Here is a 21,874-nt window from a genome sequence, read left to right on the forward strand (position 1 = left end):
GGGATGACCGCATGAGTCAGTTTGGCATATTAGATGTATGTTAACGCATCAGTCCTACTTGAATTCAAATTTTATAATCTTATTGTATTCCATTTTGAATATGACCAGGATAATTAAATACGTAGGCAATTTAATGGTGAAAACACTCCAGTTTACTTGCACCAGTATACTTGAAGATCTAAAATACGGCATGACTGACATAAAACTTCCATTTTTTAGCTTTTATGTCCTCCATATCACAACATTCATAAAGGCCTCTCAATCTTGATCTAACTTCAACTTAATAGTCCAAAAGTGTATCATTTCACTCTAATTTGCTCAATGATAGTAAAATGGCATGAAATTTCAGATGTACAGATATTGATTGGTATAGTAGCATTTGATTCAAATTAAATTCTTACATCATGTCTCCAAGCTCAAGAGGAAACCAAGATTTCAATACATATAACCTAAGAATCAACATCACTATATCTTATTGTCTTAATACATGAGTTATTCCCACTCATGTGCCTTCCACTCTGGCAATTGCTGAATGACAAGCTGCATACATGAAGAAGAAATAAAAGTTTTAGAAAGATCTTGTTGAGAAATCAAACATAAGTAGTCTTATAACATTGTGATTTTTTCTTTTTGTATACTCGAATAATTGTTAATTAGAATAGTAGCTTACTTGTCCTCGAGAATCATGTTTACCAACGACAGTCTGACATGCTAGTCTCCAAGTTTTGGGCTTCTGAAGAGTGCAAGAAAAGAGATGAAACGTTTAAAAGATATGAAATTATGAATGAATCTTAAATTTAAATAGAAGATAGCTTGCATGAAAAACACCTTTTGAAGTATTTCCTTCTCTTTATCGGTGCGAGGAGAAAGGAATTCCTTGCCTTCAAGCACCTGCCAATTTACAATCAGATTGGAGTTTGTTTTTAGATGACAGAAAACTGAATTGCATGTATGTCAGATAATAGTGCTTCCATGGAGATGCTATCATTTGATTTTAAATGAATTCTGTTCTTCGAGATCAATGCAAGAAAATCATACATAGAGAATTGAAATCTATGCAAAATAATTTGGTTGAGTTATCAACAAATTTTCGTTTGTCGAAGTCTAATTAAAATTCGACGCAAGAAAGATTGCTGTCTCGAATTACTTTTGAATTGAGAGTAGCAAAAAAGAGAAGGGAGGTCACTGAAACGAAAACTTGCTACTAATCAAAAGGAAATTAAGAACAAAGCTTACAAAAACAACAACTTCTTTTGACACATAGGTATCCACAATCTTTCTCCAAGATACCCTTTTTGAAACTAAAAGGAAAGCACCTTTCAGGTGTCCAAATATACACTAAATTCGTCTTTAACTAAGCACAGACAAGAAGAAGATATAGTTTAAAGATAACCCAAGTGGAATTTTACTAGGAAACTATGTTACCTCTACAAGACAAGTTCCACAAGTACCACCTCCTCCACAATTCAGCAGTGGCTTCTCCTGCAGTAGTACCCAGCCAATGCATTGATTCATCTCGCATGGGCAATGAGCCAACTACAATACTAGCAAAAAATATTCATTATACTTACATAAGGCCCATATAGATCAATGTACGAATCAAGCATTATATCCCTTAGTTTCCGACCGCCGCACGCCGGTCTATACTGCACGTCCGGCGACCCATCAGGGAGAAGCCTAGGCTGTGCCAGCAAATGCCACCATGAATTCAAATGCATATTATTCACACAAACATCTCAAGAACTCAAGATGGAACCATTAATTGAACTCACACTGACGAAGGCGAAATCGAGGGACGGTGGCTCTTCTGGTGCAGTGGTGGCTTCTGATGCACTGGTTATGGAGTCTGTGTCAATGGCAGAGAGCCTTCCTCCTCTACTGAGAGTCAGATGGCTGGGGAGATGAAGGAATCTATGTAGCTTGGTGTTGTTGCAGGTGAAGCTTGGGGCTAGTGGGGTGGATGAGAAGGCTGGAGAAGTGAAGTGAAGGACTCCCATTCTGACCATAGGAGTGGAAATGTTTTGGAAATGGATTGGAGTAGGAGTGGAGTTATGGGGCTTCTTTTTCTCTTTTGATGCATCTCTTATCTGGACTGCTACTTGTGGTCTTTATTTGCCTCATCATCTCCTTTCTTAGTCTTGGGTCTGGGTTTGGGTGTATGAGTATGGGATTGAGTTGTTGATCAAAATAGACTTATTTTAATTTTTTTTACCGAAATAAATTACTCTTAAAATTATTTATCAAATGAGATCTAATTCACTGTAGTCGTAACAAAAATACTGAACTTATCAACGTTTTTCTCATAAGATAATTCCTTCCCTAAACTACTGAAAGACTAAGTTAAAGAGATTTATATATATAAAACGCCGAACAGATCAGCGTTTTAGGAGTAAACAAAAATACCGAACTGATCAGCGTTTTTACTTAGAAAAAAATACTAATCAGATTAGTGTTTTTTATTAGGGCTACCGTGAATTAGACCCTATTTGGTAGATAAGTTTAAGAGTAGTCCATTCTCGTAAAAAAGTTTTGAAACAGGGCTACTTTGGTCAAAAACTCTTACCAATCTTTCCTAATTCATATTAATAGTCTAATATTCATTTATATATACATATAAATAAATATATATATATATATAGGATATATACGTAAATAAGATACTTTAGAGGGATTGAAACATAAAATGGCTACATATATTTTCGCAAATTTGCCGTGAAGTCCCAGTCTCCCATGTCCATCTATAAATGGAGCCCTATGCATAGATAGGGCGCGCGTTGTGGGAGGAAAGCGAAAGCTTCAATTGGGTTTTTGGGCTCCTTTCTGATCTCCCCCGCACCAATGGAAGGGAATACGCTAGTCTTGAGCTCGACGCTGTTCTTGGATCGCATCGGGGAAGTTGCCGTCGCCCTTCATCCAGATCGCTTATCTTGGAAGCACATCGACGAGGTATACGTTTCCCTCCTTTTTCTAAACATAGGGTGCAATTTTGATCATAGAATTGTTTCTGAAGTATTCCTTTAGTATTTAATTGATCTGTGTCGAAATCAATCGGATTGGCAATTTTCTTGGAACGCAGAGTTGTTTGATCTGGTCAATTAGTTCAGTTGAATCAATTAATACTAGCAGATCCTGTAGGAAATGATTGTGATGCTTGATGCTGTCGCCTTTGTAGATCGGAGTTAAGCTTTGTAAATCCTAAGCTCAGCAGTGATTAAGGGGTTAGTTGGAAGTATAAATTTCTTGCCATGATCTCTAAGAATATACTATTGGGTAGAAGTGTACCTACAAAAATTGCTTTACAAGGTAGAGGAGAAAGATGATAATTTTATATATATGCACAGTGTGTTCACCTTCTAGATGTAAATAAGTGAAAGAGGCAGTTGGAAAAGCAATCGTGATTGCTGCTGCATAATCCTCTTCAAATTTGTATTTCCTTTTATTTTACCTTTTGTTAGATTTCTATGCTGTGCTGGTAATATGAAGAAGGTTCTCGTTTGGTTTCTCTGTTTCTGAAACTTATTTACAGTGAATTACTCTTCTTAAGGTAAGCTACTAACAGTCCGCTGTAGGCAAGAATTAGTCAGATGGAATTCCTTTTATCTTATTTTGAAGATGTTTGACTAGCACGTGCACCGTTGTCCCTTCAACATATTCTTTCTTTGTCTCTTTTCCTGAAATTACAAGATTGTGTTGTACAATTCACCTGCTGAAAACTACTAATGGGGTTCTAATAATGGCAATTTGTAATTAGTTAGTAGGTGAACTAAAACCATTTATCAGATCTTCAGTATCCTAGAATTGGTTTCCTTAAACAATGACTTAAAATTCACTCTAACAGCGTGCAGTTGCATATTTTGAACATTCCAGTCGTGTTTTTGGACACATTATTTTTTGCCATTAATTAATAGCTCCACTATTTTCTAGCTTACTCTTGTTTTATATAATTACAATTAAGGAATTCCATATTTATGATACCTCAAATTGTTCTTATTTTCTTATTTCTTCTATTTCTTTCTTGAGCTTCTTTTTGTCTCTTTTAGGGTTCAAATACATCATCTTGCTTCTGTTTGAAGTTTCAGTCAAAGCCAGAAACAGAGATCAGATTTTCAGATGTTTATGCCGTAGAGCTTCTAAGTTGTGGTTTGATTCATGATCCGACTTGGAGTGCTGACAATTTTCTTCAGAACAGTGCCAATAAGGTTATTGTTTCTTAGTGAAAGCTATTCTGTAGTATAATCTCTTATATCCAAGAATGTAGTTGGTAGCGTTTGAGCTGGGATAAGATATTTGTGCTCCTTGTAAAATCATATAACCTTTTTAAAAGCTATATACCCATGCAGATGCACCGATTCATCGTTCATGGATACATCAGACAGCAAGAGCACTCTTCACCTTGGGTTCTTTTGGAGTATACTTTTGGGCACAAGGACTTGAAAGTATGCCTGGCATGGGTTGAACAATTAAAAGCTTCTATAAAAAATGGTGTAAGAAGACCAAAGAGTCTTTGGGTAGATCTCACACTTTTCATTTTGATCCTTCTCTTTTAGTTTCTTAAAACAGCAGTTCTCTCATGCAGGATCTCATTCTTGCTAACTTGCTGTAGTATCATCTAGGTCATTGTTCATCCATTGTGTGGAAAAGGGAATGGGCCCAAAACCTGGGAAAGAGTTGCTCCTATATTTTCCCATGCTGAAGTTCAAACAAAGGTAAGTAAGTTCCATTAGTGAAAATATTGAAATTTGAATATTTTACACACGAGTAACAACAAACATGGACCTTGTTCTCAGTTCTGCACTATGCCCTACAATAGCAGAATTTGCTTAACCAGATGGTAAAAGTGATGCATCACGTTCTCCATTCTTCTCAGGTAACAGTGACTCAGAGGGCTGGTCATGCATATGATATGATAGCATCTACTTCAGACGAAGAACTTAGATCTTTTGATGGCGTTGTTACTGTGGTAAGTTCTTTCCTGGTAGAGTATTCTTTATTTTTCATTGAATAATATGTATGGTACTTATGACTTCAGCAGTCATATTTATGTTTCAGGATATCTTCATCATTGAAGTTTAATATGTTAGGGAAGAAGTCAAAGAACATACTTATAACTATAATAATAGTGAAATATTAGATCGGGCTACCACAATCAATTACTCTCTTGTCTATTCAACAAATTGTGACCTGCAATCGTCAACATGAATAGGAGCCCCAGGATCTCTGTACCAGGTTTCTTTTGTTTCAGTCAAACATGATTAGAAGCCATATCTCATTAAAATGTGAGATTATAATATTGCTGACTGCTAGGGTATTGGTTATTTATATTCTTCTTTAAGCTTTAGTTTGGTTAAATTATTAACTAGCAAGATGATCCTGCAGCGAGGAACCATGGAATTTGAAATTCTGGACTATGTAGACAACGTTAATTTCTTGCTGGAGATGTCAAATCCTTTTCTTCTATGACACTTGTGATTTGTCTTTTATGTCATGATTAGCTTCCCTTTTGCATTTTTAGTTTTTGATGTTATTAACTTGTTACCCAAAAAAGACATTATCTCCATATGTGGTGGAGCACCTTGAAAAGGTTGCCGCTTTAAAAATGTGTGGAGAGCATGTGCAGCTAATTGATTTTCACAGTTAGAACAAGAAATTATCTTCTTTTTTTTTGTTTTCCTTTTCGTCTTGTTCTATTATATGGTGCTTCCTCAAGCATCTCAGGAATACTTATGGAACTTGTATACCTCAATGACTTTACCGTGTTGGTTAGCTTTATTCTTCCATGGAAGTTCACCGTTAGTTAGGTAAGCAGACTTGTGTCTTTCAAAGCATAGAACCATGTTTCTTCCAATATAACAATGACTTTAGGAGCCTTGTACATACAAAAGAAATTTTCGAAAGTAAAACCTTAACCTAACACCCGCTTGAGATGTGGCGATATACATTTGGAAGATCTAAGAAAGATGTAATCAACAATAGTTGTGCCAACAATGCATCGACACATGGCACAAAGGGGGGGGGGGGTGCTGCACAACACCCCTTCTAGCAACGATCCGCTCGCCATCGACATTACTACTCGTCTTTGCCCTTTGTCGCTCGTCGTTGAGTTTATCGTCGCCACTCGCCATCGAGCTTGTTGTCGCCGCTCACCGTCCACCTTGTTGTCGTCGCTCACCGACCACCTTATTGTCGTTTGAGTTCAAGGCACCGCTCGCACCTGATGCAGGTGCCCTAGCTCGAAGAGAAAGAAAGGCAGGTGGGTAGAGTCGGGTTTGAATAAAAACCTAAGTTGTGGACGACGGCGAGCGACAAGAGGTGAAGGTGAGTAGGTTCCGTCATCTTTTCCTCTTCCTTTCTTTTGGCACGGTTGGCAAGTTCTGCAGTACGTGCTGTGCCGGCCCGTGGTCGACATGGGCTATGCCTGTAGCATGACCATCTTTGGATATAATAAATGGAATTGTCTAATGTGTAGAGAAAACTTTTTAAAGGGCAAAAATTTCAGAGGTTATATGTTGTGGACAAATGGCTTATTTCTTCTTACCCTTTATATTTTTGTTGTAGAAGTACTATTAAGTTATCCCTAAAAATTTGCGAGCACTTTAAAATAGATAATTAGATATTCAACTCTTTTTAAGAGATTTTCTACAACTTAAATGTTATCGGCTATTCGGTTGATCACAAGTATATTACACTTATGCCTTAACTACCAACAGCGTGAACTATGGTGTGATAATAAGTGATTGACAAGGAAAATGATTTTTTGTTTTGCTTTCTTGTTCTAAATTAATAATGGGTCCACTATGTGGTTTCTTTATGGTCTCCAAGTGACTAAATCTAATAGGATCTCAGGGGGGTGATGGTCTCTTCAATGAAGTTCTGAATGGGCTTCTAGCATCCAGGCACAAGGCTCCTTATCCACCTACTCCAAATGATTTCAACATTGTTGGATATGATGATCAAAGTCAAAAGCATGGGAGCAACGACACTAGTAATAGTAGGTCCTTATTTATTGATGCAAGTGGCATGCTTCCTGAGAGTTCATATACAAACGAAGATGATGAACCTCTTCTCGGGCCTTCAAAGGCTAATGGAATTACCATCTCAAAATTCAGTATGTACCTATTGTTCTTATATGATGCAAAGCCAGTAGAAAATTAAGTTGCTAATCCTTAAAGTCACTGACACAAATCATGGTTCGTCTTGGATTTCAGCAAGTAATGTTGGACTGTGTCAATCAGGTTAGTTAAAATTACATATCTCTGATTTTTGTTCTCCTTTTAATGGAAAAGATGAAGTAGGGATGTTGATTTCCTAGAGTATATTCTATCCTCCGGGAGCTGTGTGTATACAAGTTTCGATGTGAATTGCTGACATTTGCAGTGCAATCATTTTGGGCGTTGTTGCAGACCAACTTCCTTCAGTTGACTTCCCAAATGATTGGTTTGGACTTGGAATGATACCTGCTGGTTCAACTGATGCCATAGTTCTCAGGTATCACTTTGGTCCAGAATTGTTAAGCATGAATGTTGTTCACTTCTGAAATTTATCATATGGATTTTCAGATGACAGCTTCATCTGGATACACACAAATATGTACATACATATATACATATAAACACACATATCATAATTCGATGTTCAAGTGAGATAGATAGATTTCAGTGAGAGCCACTCTGCCAATCAGGCCTAGTCTTGGTTGAGTAGAGGAGGTTGTGACTTGAGAGAGTAGCAGATGGAGTGGGTCAGTGAGAAAAAGGAGATGGATAGGTCAGGGATAGGTTGTAGATGATGGTCAAAGGTAGCAAACAAGGTTGAGTACATCAAAAGTCTTCAACCACACTGGTTTTTACACAGATCCTGGACCTCCGCTGGATACCTTCCCCAAAAGCCTCTCCCTTTGCCATGGTAGTGCCCTTCTCCTCTTGTCCCCTCGATCACATCACCATTCTTTGATGAGATCATGTTTGTTATGTTATTACTCCTTTCTTGGTTTTGTTTAGGTAAATAGAAGGCAAGCTTGGAACGTGCCGCTTGATCTACCAAGCACGCTCGTGTGGTGTCTTTTGCCGGGACATTAGAACAGAGCTCTTTTCCCACCTGTTGTAGGGACTGACCATTCGGGGCTTGCATTATTTCTTTTTTCTCTATTGTTATCATAAGATAAATATAAGGGAATTAAAAAGGAAGATGGCAAATTTGTAGTAAGTAGGGTGATTTGAAGAGGTGGAGTGCATTTTAGCCATGTTTGAAGGTGAGAAAAGAAGGTTTAATAACTGCTGGGAGCTGCTACCGAGTGAAACCTCAGGTGGACAACAACAGTGAATGCAATGAGTTAATAACTCTTGTGGATCAGTGAGAGCGTATTGCCTCATCTGTGATTGTGGTATGCAGTTAACTGTTTGGAAGAAAACTAATCTTCTCTTTATTTATTCCCATATTAATGGCCTTAATAGTTTGAAAACCTTACTTGCACAACCTGCATGCATACTTGTCTGTACAAATAGGACAAGTCTCTAATATAAGTTAACTAAATGTTGGTAATTAAATATGTTATTACCCACATAATAGTAGTAGTACTACTATCATTTGTGCTGTGACAATGAACACCGGTGTGACTGTCCATTCTTCTGTGATTTGATGTTATCAGCATGAGATGATCCTACTTATAACTTGTTTAATACCTTTCCCTTCTATGTTTCATTTTCTTTTTATTTTTTTGAATTTTATATTGATTTTCAGTATTTTGTTACATCAATCATTTGAAAATAGTGAAACCAAAAGCACTGAATCTATGTTTTGAGATCTCCAAAATGTTTTGTCTAGTCTGGGAATGAAATCAGCAGTGAAACATCAAGCTATGGTGCACCTATGCATTTATAACCTGTGTGCGGATGTCTTGTATGCCTAAATGCTTTACTATGTTTTCCTACAATTGAGTAGTTAATCTGATTATCTAATATCTATAACAGTCATTTTGAAATGCGCATTAGTGGTTTAATAAGAAAAGCTCTTTTCTCTTTCTGCAGTACTACTGGACTGCGGGATCCTGTAACATCTGCACTGCAGATTATCCAGGGTAGAAAGATGTTACTGGATATTGCTCAGGTGGTCAGATGGAAAACTAGCCCTTCATCTACGGATTTGCCTTCTGTACGCTATGCGGCTTCATTTGCAGGGTACTTTACTTCATCTATATAGGAGATTATACAATCTTTCTAACCAAGCTATGATGACATCTTAGAGGTTCTAAACTTCTAATACGCACTCTTCGAGTATAATTCTCTAATAGGTGGCAGCATAAATTATACAACCAGAGAGCAACCTTAATTTTTATCGTCATAACATCTGCATATGCATGAAAAGAGTTTCTGATAGTCAATCTCATAGTGATGTTTATGTTTAAACTGTGTTCTGCATAAATAATTAGGATTATTTCACGTTGTTGAACTTTAATTCTTGCCTACTGCTGTGCCTTCTTGAATCACTTGTTCCAAACTTATCCTTATACAGTTGTTTTTTCCCCCACATGGCGTTTTAAGTTTAGAAACTAAACTAGGAATTCTGACTAGCACATTTTAACTTATGCTACTGAGCTCAGGCAACAACTTTTCCTTCATCACATTATGATACCATAGAGAAATTTTAAAATCTGTCATTAGGTATGGATTTTATGGAGACGTCATTCAGGAGAGTGAAAAGTATCGTTGGATGGGTCCTGCTCGTTATGATTATGCTGGAACAATGGTGTTTCTGAAGCACAGGTTTTTCTTAATCAGAATTAGATCATGCACTTCATGACATAAATGAAGTGATATGCCCTTTATATCTTTGATGACCCTCTATCTCATCTGTTCAGATCTTATGAGGCGGAAATTGCTTTCCTGGAGGTGGAGAAAGATCCTGTTCCTAGATCATTAAGTAATGCTGGAATTGGGATGCGACCATCAAAAATCTCTCGGAAAAATTCTGACAGACAAATCTGCCGTACGAACTGCACCATCTGTAGTGGAACTACAAAATCAGCTCAACATTCTGCAGGTGGAACCATCACTGCAACCAACAATTATTCTGAGAAATCAAAGTGGCTACGATCCAAGGGACGCTTTCTTAGCATTGGTGCTGCCATTATGTCATGTCGTAATGAAAGAGCTCCTGATGGTTTAGTGGCTGATGCACACTTAGCTGATGGTTTTCTTCATCTCATACTCATTAAAGATTGTCCTCGTCCTTTTTACTTGTGGTAAGATAAGAAGCTTCTACCTCAGATTTGCAATTTATTTAATAATTGTTTTCACTTATCTACATGAAAGCTTCTACATCCCGCCCCCCACCCAACCACCAGTATAAATGCAGCTGATGCGACCTCCTTTCACTATATTGACACAAAACTATTTCAGCGACTTCAATAAAGTATGTTGGTGTCTTTTACCTCCGACACGAAGTTAGGAAATTGTGGTAGCCATACTTATCCTTGTCAAAACACTCCAGAAATTTTTGTTCTTACTTGATATTACCATGCAGATTAATGATCTCATAGGTTTCCTGCAGTTCATTTAACTTTCAAGAGAGTAGCCTCACAAAGTCAAGAAATTGCATCAACCTTTCTATAACTGTTTAAATATCCATTGTGAAGTTCTTAAAGAACTTTGCTTGTGCAGAATTATCTATGGGATAATGAGATTACTTTGTAGTCTATGACTTCAAATTTTTTATTTGCTCAATTGCATAACTAGTGAAATTAATAGACAAAATTCCTCCATATTTTGTAAATCCTACGTATGTTTAGATTTTTTTTTGGCTATATTTATTTTTTCTCATACCTGTTCAATTGTTATTTACAAGTATTATTTTGTGTGTTTTTGCTTGGATTTAAATGTAATTACAGCATGACTAACATACTAGACCATCCCAGCGTATGGTAGTAGGCATACTATGTTATCTATAATTAAGATAGCAACTTATTCGTGAAATGTGAAGAGGACAATATTTTGTTCTTTGTTGCTTCTTGCTTCTCAATGTTGCCTAACTGATGGGGACACTACTACAGGCATCTTACGCAGCTAACCAAGAGAGGCTCCGACCCGCTGAAATTTAAGTTTATAGAACATCATAAGGCAAGTATAGATCAGCTTTAATACTTATTTCGTTCCACACTGTATGTTTTCGATCCCAAATCCTAACTAATCTTTTTCACAGACACCTGCATTCACTTTTGTTGCATCTCATGACGAAAGTGTTTGGAATTTGGACGGAGAGATCTTCCAGGCATGCCAAGTCTCGGTTCAAGTCTGCCATGGGCTCATCAACTTGTTTGCATCAGGACCTGTAGTTTAACATTCTTCAGATGGTTGTTCACAGTCTTCTGGAGGAAAAGGAGACATAACATACATGGTACAAATATTGCTTTTCCTTTTTTTCTTTTTCTTTTTTCATGATGTATTACAAGGCTAACAAGTCGAATATAGATGTGAGATTAGGTATTTATTGGCTAAATTTTGTTCCAATGGCACCCCAGCACCTATAAGATATCAACGAAGAGCTGGGTGTACCATTAAACTTTGTCAACCATTATATATGCTACGAGAATTACTTCTTTATTTTTATTTTTCTTTCTCATATGAACTCCTTATGCATAAATAAATTTCGTTTTCATATTCTGGTGGTCCTTTGTTTATAATTGCTGGGCTTCCGTACGCAATAAGAGTGAGTATCAAATTATTGAAGATGTGATAAATAATCAATTATTTCACACTATTTTCCATAGTGGAGAGATAAAATAATTAAATAAACACTTCACTCAGAGAGTCACTGAATCATAACTAATAACACCTACAGGGAGATGTCAAGATTCAAATGTTGTCGTTCCTCGGCTTTCTCTTTTACCTTAGAAACGAGCGCTTGTAGCGCTACCTTGAAGTCAACCAGTTCTTCCAGCGTCATATCTTCCGTTGACTTATTCCACCAGAATCTACTGCTCTTCCTCAAGTCTGATGCCGCACGTAGCAGCTCCTCCTGATCACTGCCGTCATCTCTTCTTCCACGCGTACGGCGTGACATCCTCCAAGGCTTGTTCGCCAACGCCGGCGCTGCTCGTTCTTGATCAGCTAACGCGTCAATCGAACGGCTGTTTAAGAAGCAGTCGACGACCGAGTCGAAGTCAGGACTACCGTAGGTGAAAACGTTTCTCGCCGGCGAGAAAACCAACGCTGCTATCAGGAAGCCGAGGCCGGCTAGGTCGTCGGCCTTCTTGAAGAACCCCTTCTTCCGCTTCGAGAAGCTGATCAGGCGCGAGTGCTCGTCCTCGATCTTCTTGATCTCGATCTTGTGGCGCCCCATGACGCTACGCAGTGGAGCAAGACAAGACGCATGTATATCTACGTACGTGCCCGGAAAGGCCATATTTATAAGAGCACGTACGTACGTATGTTAGTTTTCCGGCTATTTCAAGATAAGAGATGATAAATACGATTCGTTGGGGGATATTTGGTAACTTGGTTTGGAATCTTATAATTCCTATAGTTGGATAGATCTCCCCTTTGGTTTAACCTGGAACCAATAATATCCATGATTTCATAACACCCAAGATTTAGTTAATTAGAAACCATCTGATTAATTACTAAACCAACACGATACCAAATCTTTTCTCCTACTAAAAGATTGCAGAGTTTTAAGGATACATAGAGGCAAAACAAATCACACAAACCACTAATCACTCATAATACTTTAAAAGAATTCAAACTATATCTATATACCAAATAAAAATTAAAATTAATCTGCAATCAAAAGCAATTATTCTCAATACACTGGCACAGCTTCATCAATCACGATCTCCATTGGGGGAAGCCGAGCGTTAGAGGTTTCTCTATCCATAGAAAATTAGCACGCTCTTCTACCTTCTTCTTAAGCTCTTGTAGCCGTAACTTGAACTCGTTCAGCTCTCCTATCCCAAGATCACACGCAGATTTATTCCACCAGAATATATCGCTCTCTATAAACTCCAATGTGAAATCCTCCTCATCGTCGTCGTCGTATTCGTTGTCTTCTTCATCCATGCAACCCACGATATCCTTATCCTCGTTGTCATGGCTTTCGCCGTTGGCTGCGCCACCCTCCTGCGTGTTTGAAGCCTCGTCGGGCGCTCGTTCTTGAATCGGCACCGCGGCTACCGGAGGATTGGCGTTCAGGAACCTCTGGATGACCGAGTCGACGTCAGGGACGGCGTAGACGAAGGTGTTGTTCGCGGCGGAGTGCACCAGGACGGCCACGTCGAAGCCGCGGACGGCGAGGTCGTTCGCCTTCTTGAAGAGACCTTTACGCCGCTTCGTGAAGCAGATCTGGCGCGAGTGCTTCTGGTCGATCTTCCTGATCTCGATCTTGTGGCGGCCCATGGATTTTCTTTTTTGGGTACTCGACGATTAGATTAGAAGAAGAAGGAGAAGAAGAAGATTAGATTTTCTCGACTATCTAGGAGACTTGTAAATAGAAGTTAGTATTTATATAGGAAGACTATGCACGAGTTTGAGATAGAGATGGAAACTACGAAGTTCGAGATCGATACGGAAAAGGAAACTACCAATAGAAAGAGTTGTTGACTACCAGTCTACTTCTCTGGAAAAATAAGTTCATATATAAAAAAAAATTAATAAATAGGTTTTTGCCAGCCAAAACTTTAAAATATTATAATAGTTAGTATATATATTTTAAATATCACATCGAAATCTTACTATAACTCTTTCACAATTATCGTTACAACTAGATTTTAACAGAATATTTATAGGATATTCGTAATAAATAGTTACTGAGATAATTAAATACATATAAATAACTAATAAGATATACTTATTTTCTAAAGTTTAAGCATAAAATATTTTTATTTTTTTATATTTTTTTGGCAAAAGATTAGGTTTTCTTTTTTTAGTACTACTCGTAACATAATATAAGCTTAGAATATTCTAAGCAATTTAAATGTGAAATAGATTACATTTTGAGATGATCCAATATGTTTTTGACAATTATAATATTTATATAAAACTCCCTTAATAAATTGATTCAACTTATTCTTCTCTTGTTTGTTTTAAGTTTACAGACATCTTAAACTGATTTACTAAGGTAAGTATCTTGCTCATGACCAAGGTGGTCATGAGTTCAACTCCAACCTCAAACAATACTGTGGAGAAATTGTTTGGTGATCGGTGGTTTGATGGTTTGGCTCGATTCGGTTGATGACTCGACAATGCGATTTGGCTTGGAAAAACAGCTTAGTAATGCAACGGCTTAGAATAGGTCTCGACAACGCAACGGCTTAGAGCAGGTCTCAGCAGCGTTTGATTCAAAGCAATTGTTCGGCGACGCATATGGCTTGAAGCCTAGACTAGACAGCTAAAAAGCTCGGTGGGGCCTAAAGTGTTTATGTATCTAAGGAGGGTTAGCTCTTTGTCCAGCCCATATCTAGTCTTCAGGCTCATGAAGGCTCATGAATGATAAAAAAAAAAAAAACTGATTTAGTAACTAATTTTTTTTTTTATATCTAATTAAATTTATTTTTAAAAACATTAATACTAAGAAACTAGAGAGACCAGCTTAATAAGAGTTCACGCCCTCAAACCAAACATCCTATCTTTTAGAATAAATTATCATTCCAGAGAAAGGATCGTATGTAGCTCCGGGCGCAGGAGTTTGCTGCGGTAGTTTACTTGGCAAGTCCTCGGCATCAGATTTCAAGATGAATTCGAAACCCTTTTTCCTTATCCTAATACTACCTCTCTCTCTACCAATAGGAGTGAAGCTCTACGAACTGGCTTCAAATCCAACACCGCCTACTGGACTAGTTTGAGAAGGCGCAGAGAGATAACGAACCAACTCAATTCCTCTTCAAATCGCAATGCCGCAAGCCTGACTCGAAGAAGAACAATATGGATACGATCTCTTCTTCCTCTTTCTTGTCAATTCCAAGTATTTCCTCTCACTATTCCATGCATTCATCCCTCTTTTTGTGGGTGTTTATTGATAGATTGTGCAATCCTTTCTTTCCATGTCTCAGGATTGCTCGTACCTTCCAAGGTAGCGATTGGAGGTTATAAAATCCACAAGAAGCAACCGCTGTTGTGGTAAGAATGACTTCGCAAGTTCCGTTTAACCGGCATCTGTTTTGTGTATTACAACTGTTTGATGAAATGCGTGAATGGTACTTTCTGTGAATTAGTGTCTTGGGTAGCAAGGAAGGAATTGCAAGTGGAAGGAAGCACGGGGACAATGGAAGCCGGAGGGCGGTACTTATGCTCACGGTGGTCAGCTCGGGGTTGTTGGTCGCATTATCTGCTCATGGGAAGGTGAAGAGTAGGAGCCCTTATGATGAGAGGCGCCTGCTTGAACAGAACAAGAAGATACAAGAGGCGAACCGTGCACCGGAGGACTTTCCAAATTTTGTTAGAGAAGGTAATTGTTCAAATTTGGCTGGATTTTGGAGCTTACGGGAACTTGAGTAAGCATATTGTAGGAAATTTTAATTAAGTGATCAATTACTTGCAATAAACTAAATTACCTGTAGATTTGCTATTGTTGATATACGAAACAGGCTGATAAAAAAATAGTGACCAAGAACAGCACTTGGAATAACCACTTACAGGAAGCAAATTCTGAATTAGATATGTTTTGTTTCTTAAGTTCAAATAACAAGGACTTGATACATTTTAGTTGAGGAACTATATGGAGGACAGACTATCTAACTTTTGGTTGAGAAACTAACTATCGTTCGGTAATATGAATCTCTGTTATTGTGGTATTCATGTACTAATCAATTGGCTGTTAATGCTAGGTGTTAGGTTGTTGTATGAATGGATTGCTTCTTCTAGAATGAATGTGAATGTCCATCTTATGAATATGGCACTGACAAGTCCTTGGAACATAATCCAGGTTTTCAGGTCAACGTGGTGACATCTGATAACTATTTGAAACGTGATTCTGGACTTATATATCGAGATATAGAAGTTGGTAAAGGTGATTACCCGAAGGATGGCCAACAGGTTTTTCCTTCCGTTGTCTTGACAGGCTCATGCTTTATTATAATTAGAGATTAAGTAGCTTTATCTTTTGTCCTTTGAATTGTTGATGAAATAAATTATCCATGAGCCATACTTATAGTGAAGCATGCTTACAGTGTATTCATATTGTTTAATTATTTTTAGAAGGTCAAGTATTTGTGGATTATTTAATTAATGATAACACCATTGAATAAAAGAAAAAAATCTAGATTACAGAAGAAATCAAAGTGAAGAATGAGATCAAGAAAATAATCCAAGAACATAAGGGTTGGTTGTGTGAATCCACTTCTATGAAAGATTAGTTATGTAACATAAGCTAATTCCTCCCTTTTTGATTTTCCTTTGCCTTAGAATTTGGCAGAATTTGTAAAGGATTGGAATTTTGGAACCAGTTTGGCAGTTGGTCGTAAAAAATCTGTAATGTTGATGACTTGATGTTAGGTTGCTTCTGCATTATTATACAAGGTAGTGATGATGTTGATGATGATTGTGGACTTGTAGAAACTGACATGGGTGCTTCTCTTGAACTTGGTGCATGCATTATGTTGTCGTAATGCATTTCGTAAAGGTGGGTTATTAGAGGTATTCTTGCCAACAAGGAGAGTAGTATTCTTTTTCTGAAAATTTAGCAACAGGTTTTAAAATATAAGGGCAATTATCTTTATGCGTGCACATGTGCATACACATACACATAGATAGGTCTCACTCGGTTCCTTCTTACATATTCATTTGCTAGCCATTTGAGGACACTTTTAACTTTGGTTAGTTTGGAATAACAGGTGATATTTCATTATGTTGGCTACAATGAATCAGGCCGTCGCATTGATAGCACTTACTTGCAAGGTGCACCTGCGAAGATTCGTTTAGGCAACAAGTCACTTGTCCCAGGCAATTTTTGAACCAAATTTTGAGCAACTGTAGTTTTTATTCAGTTTGTATATCATCCAGTATTTAACAGGACGGGAAATTGGTTAGTGCAGGATTCGAAGAAGGAATACGAGATATGAAACCAGGGGGAAAGCGAAGAATCATCATTCCTCCAGAACTTGGGCCTCCAGTTAGTTCTTTACTTTGTGCTTTCTAGAATATAATTCTCCCTGTTTCCAGTTTACTGCTTCTGTAGGTGGATAAGTAGAATGTTCTTCAGGAAACCTAAGCCTGGTTGGACCCATATCAGCTTCTCCACTCTGACAGAATTATTGAACACTGAATCCACCAATTTCTTCACAAGAATATAGTATCTTTATTTGTATTGTTACGGACGTGGGCGCTGATAAATTTATAAACCATCTATCTATCTTGGATATTTCAATGCTTATTGCCATTAGATAATATATAAAATGATGTTTTCTGAAAAGTTATATGAGAACACAGAAATGGAGAAAACATATCACTGATTTAGGCATATTACCTTCCTTGAAAATGTAATGGATTGTTGAATCCTTTACCTTCTATAGATACTGATTATCCAACACAAACTATTTGCAGGTCGGGCCGTCAACATTCTTCAGTGCAAAGCAGTTTGAAGTTTTTGACATAGAACTACTCGAAGTTCAAGACTGTGAAAGGAGGACCGTAGCCTTCTTTTATTCGGATGTAGTCTGCAAATGAGTAGACAGCATTCAAATTTTCTTTGCTCACGGAGTGTACAATCATTTTAATGCGACCGAATTTAATATGTAGGCATATTAATTGATTTTAGGGTTAAAGGCACTTATCATAGTAGGCTCTACATTTGATTGAATTAATCCTCTGTTTGGCTATAGGTAACAGAGATCATGGTCATTCTATTGATTGCTTGCTGAGGCTCCCAAAGATGATGGTAATCCAATTATGAGTAAACGGGATTCAAATTTGATCAAAAAACTTTTGTGGGACAAATAGTATATCAATCCTTTTATACAACAATATCAGCATTTCATGTTAGATTAAACCTCAGACTTGCCTCCTTTACCATCCTCTTTTACTTGTGATCAAAGTGTATATCCCCCCAATGTCCATCACTTAAAATATCCAGCACTTAAAGAACAATGCTGACAACCCTCTACAAATTATTACAAAACCAAAAATCCCTTCACAGTTACACCAACATTTAAAAGTGTAACAATCCCCCTCTTCTATACCCCTAACCTGAACCTTGATCCACTGGTCTCACATCTCACTACATTTGGCTTACTGTATCACAATGGCTCCCATAATAGGAGCAGACAACTTAAAAGCTAACAAACAGATTTATACAACATTAGTTGTTCAGCATATGCGTGCCTTAGTGCTGTCAGTTAGGGAGGAAAGTACAACTGTAATGGGATCAAAGATATACATAAACCCAACCCTATGTTGGGCCTTGAAATCGAATAAAGTTTATATAAACCTTCTATCCGTTTAGAACAACAACTGAAGGGAATCAGGAAGCATATTGATGCTTCAAGTTAGGCCATTTAGAGGAGCAAAGAATGATCATCAGTCTACAATTATACATGGGAGACCAACGAGCACAACGCACAAAATTCACATGGCATCCTTAGCAAGCCTCAGTTGTATGTCTCTTGAATGTGCAAGATCGCTGCTCGGTGTCGCTAGTAGGTGATGATCTAGCTTTTCCTCATCGCTCTCCTCAATGGTCGATGAGGCAAATGATGCCGTGTCATCTTCTGTAGAACAATTGGTTTCATGAAGAATTGATAATTAGCAATTGCATCCTCATAACATTTGAAAAATTGTAAAACTATCAAATAGTCTTAGTCCAAGAAGTTCCGAAGATTTTAGCTTACAGGAAACCTCATTCCAGGATATTGTTAAGATTTTGTTTTGCATGGGCAAATTGGTCACTTTAATAGACATGAAATGACCATTCTTCCGCTTTAGTTAGGTTTCCAGATGCTGTGGGGCAGATGGAATTCTAAATGCAAAAACTCAAAAATGGAAAGGTGGACAGAGCTTTATCCAATTATATTGTGGGGGCAGATGGCCTTCTAAATGCAAAATCTGAAAAGTGGAAAGGTTGACAGACCTTTATCCAATTGTACAGTTTTCTGATGCCGAGCACCCAAGTCCTTTGCAGTTTAAGAATAAAACTACCACACTGTAGTAAATAAGCAAGGAAAATACAAGAAAAGAACTTACCAGAGAATGCAGGATGAGTTGGCACATGATTGACTGCACTAACTTGAATACTTTCTGGTAGAAGACAGTTGAAGAAGGAACCTGACATTTCAATAAATCCATACAAGTCAGCACCTATCATTCTTCAACGGCGTCTGAGGCTTTAATATATTGTATTAAACACTAACCTAATCTAGCAAGCCGATTCACCCACCCTGGAATTGGTTTTCCAGTCAAACGTGTACAGACATCCTCAGTGAAATGATTGCAATTCTTGGCAATCAAATGATAGGTGTCACCATGATACTTTCCTGCAAGATTTTCAATAAACAGACGAAAATCTGAACGCGACATGTCAGTGGAGCCTAGCCATACAGAACGTCTGAAGACAAATCCGGGGCAGCTTTTTGGTTCCACCTCAAACACTCCACTTGTTGGGTACTCATGGGCACCAAACCCGTACTCCATGCCATGAACTGCTTGTTAAGAATTAGTATTCAGGTGATGTAATTCTATTACAAAGAAACAGAGAAGATGAAGCAGGATATCCAGACAGACTCCTAACTGAATAGCTGTCTTTTTTTATTTTGTGTAACTTATGAAACTTCCAACAATTGGTTGCAAAAAGTGTAAGGTAAGTAGAAGTTATTGACCCATAGTATCTTGCTACTATGTCTTCTCAGGTTTCCCATATTCTAGAGAAACCGAATGACTTGATCAAGCAAAATATGAAAAATTTACCATGCTAAAATAATACCATTGCAGTCACTTATGTCCTCCTTGTTTCCGATTTTGGTTGTTTCATCCTATTTGACTCTCGTGTTTCTCTGATCTAGTTCAAGTTACTTTCTAGTTTAAGTGTGTTTCTATGTGCAATTTTTACCATCCAGTGTTATCATTGCCTGCTATCAACTTGCAGCGAAGGACAGTTGAAGATCCCGTTTCAATTGTCCTCGAGTTAAACTGGATGCCCAAAAGTAAGAATTACTAGTTGCCATGATGATTTGTGGGAAATTCTGTACTGTGTCATTACGTATAGTGAATCTAAAACACTAAATTTCAGAAAATCATTTCGAAAGAGAAAATGAAAATAAGTACATATTATCAGGCAGCTATCAAACATGTGCTGCAGCTAAATCTGGTCACCCATGACAGCACTATCAAATTATATGGATGAGAATTGCACTTTGAATCGTGTGCTTACTCAACACTATCTCAGTAACATAGCTTCTAAGATCTAATGCTGTTAAGACTATGTATAGGAGCCTACAGCCTATCATCATGATGGCAAATAAGTACTGAGTCTGAAACATGAGCATCAATGCCTATGATGTTGTTGAACTTATTTTGATACTTTAGGCTTGATTTGAAGGTAAAACCCTATATTTTGTTTGCATCTATTAGCCAAATTAATTATTGTATACCATAACACTACAAGACTTCACCAACGAATGCCAATCTAATTGTTATTCCCACATCAATTTCAATGCTAATTAAGTTAACAGAAATAGTTAGAATAAGGCCTGAAAAATCATTGCTATGGTGAAAGAAAACCACCACCATTGGTAGGGAAACATGAGCCTTGTCTACTCCAAACTGTACTTCTCAACATATGTGGACAAATAGGGACTGTCTTGAATTGATAAGAAACAACTAACATGGATTAATTCTGCTAAAGAAGTTAAAATGAGACTAGGTAATAACTAGAGTAATGTAAATATAATTTCTCTTATTAAAAATGATATACTCTTCAGCAATTTTCACAAGTAAATCTATAAAAAAAAAAGCTCCTCGTCCAATTTCTCCTGGAAGGAATTTGTGAGTTTGGCAAATTTAACAATCTGCAATAACTCATTAAGTTCCAACAAAGTGAAAACTTTGTTTTTTTTTTTTTTTTTGACAAATTGTTCAAAACCACCCTTTCAGACTTCCACCTAGAATCTTTCATCGTCTAAGAATTAGATAAAAGCCGTGCTTCAGCATCCACTCAATCACATTTACGATATTTTTTCACCAAATCAGATGCATACCAGCAAGAAAAAATATTCCAAAAGTATCCATCTAGCACAAGAATATCTCATAATTGAGGATTCAAGGACATAGAAGTAAATAACAACGAAGCAGAATTTTGGTATCCCCAGGTTCAAAACATCGCATTCAAAGCCTGAATTCCAAACAAGATCTCGCAATGATACCAACAAAAAAGTGAAACTGAGAACGTACCTTCGATCCCCGAGTGGAAGATCCCGAGGCCAACCCAGTAAAGGTAGTCGTTAATCGGGGTAAGATCGTACACGTTCAGATACAGATGAGTCGTACTACTTCCACCATCGCTCTCCTCCTTTCCAGAAGAAGAATAACACTTGAGAAGAGACCCCATGAAACCGAGAAACCCTTCAAACTCCCCAACCTCACGGCCGCCTCGCCCCCTCCAAGTCCATGAAATCGCGCTCGAGCTCGACGATTCTTCGCCAAATCGAGCACACTGGCGCGCACGAAATTGAAACCCTAGAAATTGGGGAGATTTCTATGTCGATCTCTTCTCCACAACCTTTTTCGCGGAAAGAGGGGAAAAAGTAGCTCAAGTAACTCGTTGGAAAGCGATGGCCTTTTTGTGCGGGACCAGAACATTAGCTTCCCAATAACTTCCCAAGTTGGAAACCTTAAGCTTAGTCAACCAAAGTAGTGATTAGTTACTAATTATCCAAATTAAACAAGCATTTAGTTAATAAATTTAA

At 37.6% G+C, this 21,874-nt stretch overlaps 6 protein-coding genes across 7 annotated transcripts; 2 read left to right on the forward strand and 4 right to left on the reverse strand.

Annotated features, from left to right (window-relative positions):
* Positions 1-360: 360 nt before the first annotated feature.
* Positions 361-2,073, reverse strand: LOC140765480 (photosynthetic NDH subunit of subcomplex B 3, chloroplastic). The gene is made up of 6 exons (XM_073104592.1): positions 1,773-2,073; positions 1,572-1,682; positions 1,426-1,482; positions 829-891; positions 671-733; positions 361-540 (listed from the first exon to the last, which is right to left on the reverse strand). Exons 1-6 carry the CDS (start codon positions 2,004-2,006, stop codon positions 493-495), a joined length of 576 nt encoding a protein of 191 aa, XP_072960693.1. The 5' UTR covers positions 2,007-2,073; the 3' UTR covers positions 361-492.
* Positions 2,074-2,721: 648 nt separating this feature from the next.
* LOC140765294 (ceramide kinase) lies at positions 2,722-11,648 on the forward strand. 2 transcript variants are annotated; one of them, XM_073104298.1, is made up of 13 exons: positions 2,722-2,946; positions 4,041-4,199; positions 4,341-4,508; positions 4,614-4,706; positions 4,868-4,960; positions 6,844-7,105; positions 7,206-7,232; positions 7,401-7,485; positions 9,021-9,170; positions 9,654-9,755; positions 9,851-10,234; positions 11,042-11,108; positions 11,191-11,648. In XM_073104298.1, the coding sequence occupies exons 1-13, from the start codon at positions 2,839-2,841 to the stop codon at positions 11,326-11,328; spliced, it is 1,836 nt and encodes a 611-aa protein (XP_072960399.1). In that variant the 5' UTR covers positions 2,722-2,838; the 3' UTR covers positions 11,329-11,648. The 2 variants fall into 2 exon arrangements, with proteins under 2 accessions (XP_072960399.1, XP_072960400.1); XM_073104299.1 differs by having other exon boundaries at positions 4,080-4,199.
* A 175-nt stretch (positions 11,649-11,823) lies between these two features.
* Positions 11,824-12,330, reverse strand: LOC140764474 (agamous-like MADS-box protein AGL29). The gene has a single exon (XM_073103060.1). It carries the CDS (start codon positions 12,328-12,330, stop codon positions 11,824-11,826), a length of 507 nt encoding a protein of 168 aa, XP_072959161.1.
* A 485-nt stretch (positions 12,331-12,815) lies between these two features.
* Positions 12,816-13,382, reverse strand: LOC140764479 (agamous-like MADS-box protein AGL62). Its single transcript, XM_073103065.1, has one exon. The coding sequence runs from the start codon at positions 13,380-13,382 to the stop codon at positions 12,816-12,818; it is 567 nt and encodes a 188-aa protein (XP_072959166.1).
* Positions 13,383-14,647: 1,265 nt separating this feature from the next.
* On the forward strand, positions 14,648-17,808 carry LOC140764732 (peptidyl-prolyl cis-trans isomerase FKBP20-2, chloroplastic). Its single transcript, XM_073103463.1, has 8 exons — positions 14,648-14,690; positions 14,772-14,946; positions 15,035-15,101; positions 15,197-15,429; positions 15,907-16,016; positions 16,814-16,922; positions 17,015-17,091; positions 17,523-17,808. Exons 2-8 carry the CDS (start codon positions 14,907-14,909, stop codon positions 17,643-17,645), a joined length of 759 nt encoding a protein of 252 aa, XP_072959564.1. The 5' UTR covers positions 14,648-14,690; positions 14,772-14,906; the 3' UTR covers positions 17,646-17,808.
* A 543-nt stretch (positions 17,809-18,351) lies between these two features.
* LOC140764733 (deSI-like protein At4g17486) lies at positions 18,352-21,706 on the reverse strand. Its single transcript, XM_073103464.1, has 4 exons — positions 21,360-21,706; positions 19,325-19,612; positions 19,158-19,238; positions 18,352-18,685 (listed from the first exon to the last, which is right to left on the reverse strand). Exons 1-4 carry the CDS (start codon positions 21,514-21,516, stop codon positions 18,543-18,545), a joined length of 669 nt encoding a protein of 222 aa, XP_072959565.1. The 5' UTR covers positions 21,517-21,706; the 3' UTR covers positions 18,352-18,542.
* Between the last annotated feature and the right edge of the window lie 168 nt (positions 21,707-21,874).

This window comes from Typha angustifolia, chromosome 8, assembly GCF_048772165.1.
Source record: "Typha angustifolia cultivar Huaian chromosome 8, ASM4877216v1, whole genome shotgun sequence".
NCBI lineage: Eukaryota > Viridiplantae > Streptophyta > Magnoliopsida > Poales > Typhaceae > Typha > Typha angustifolia.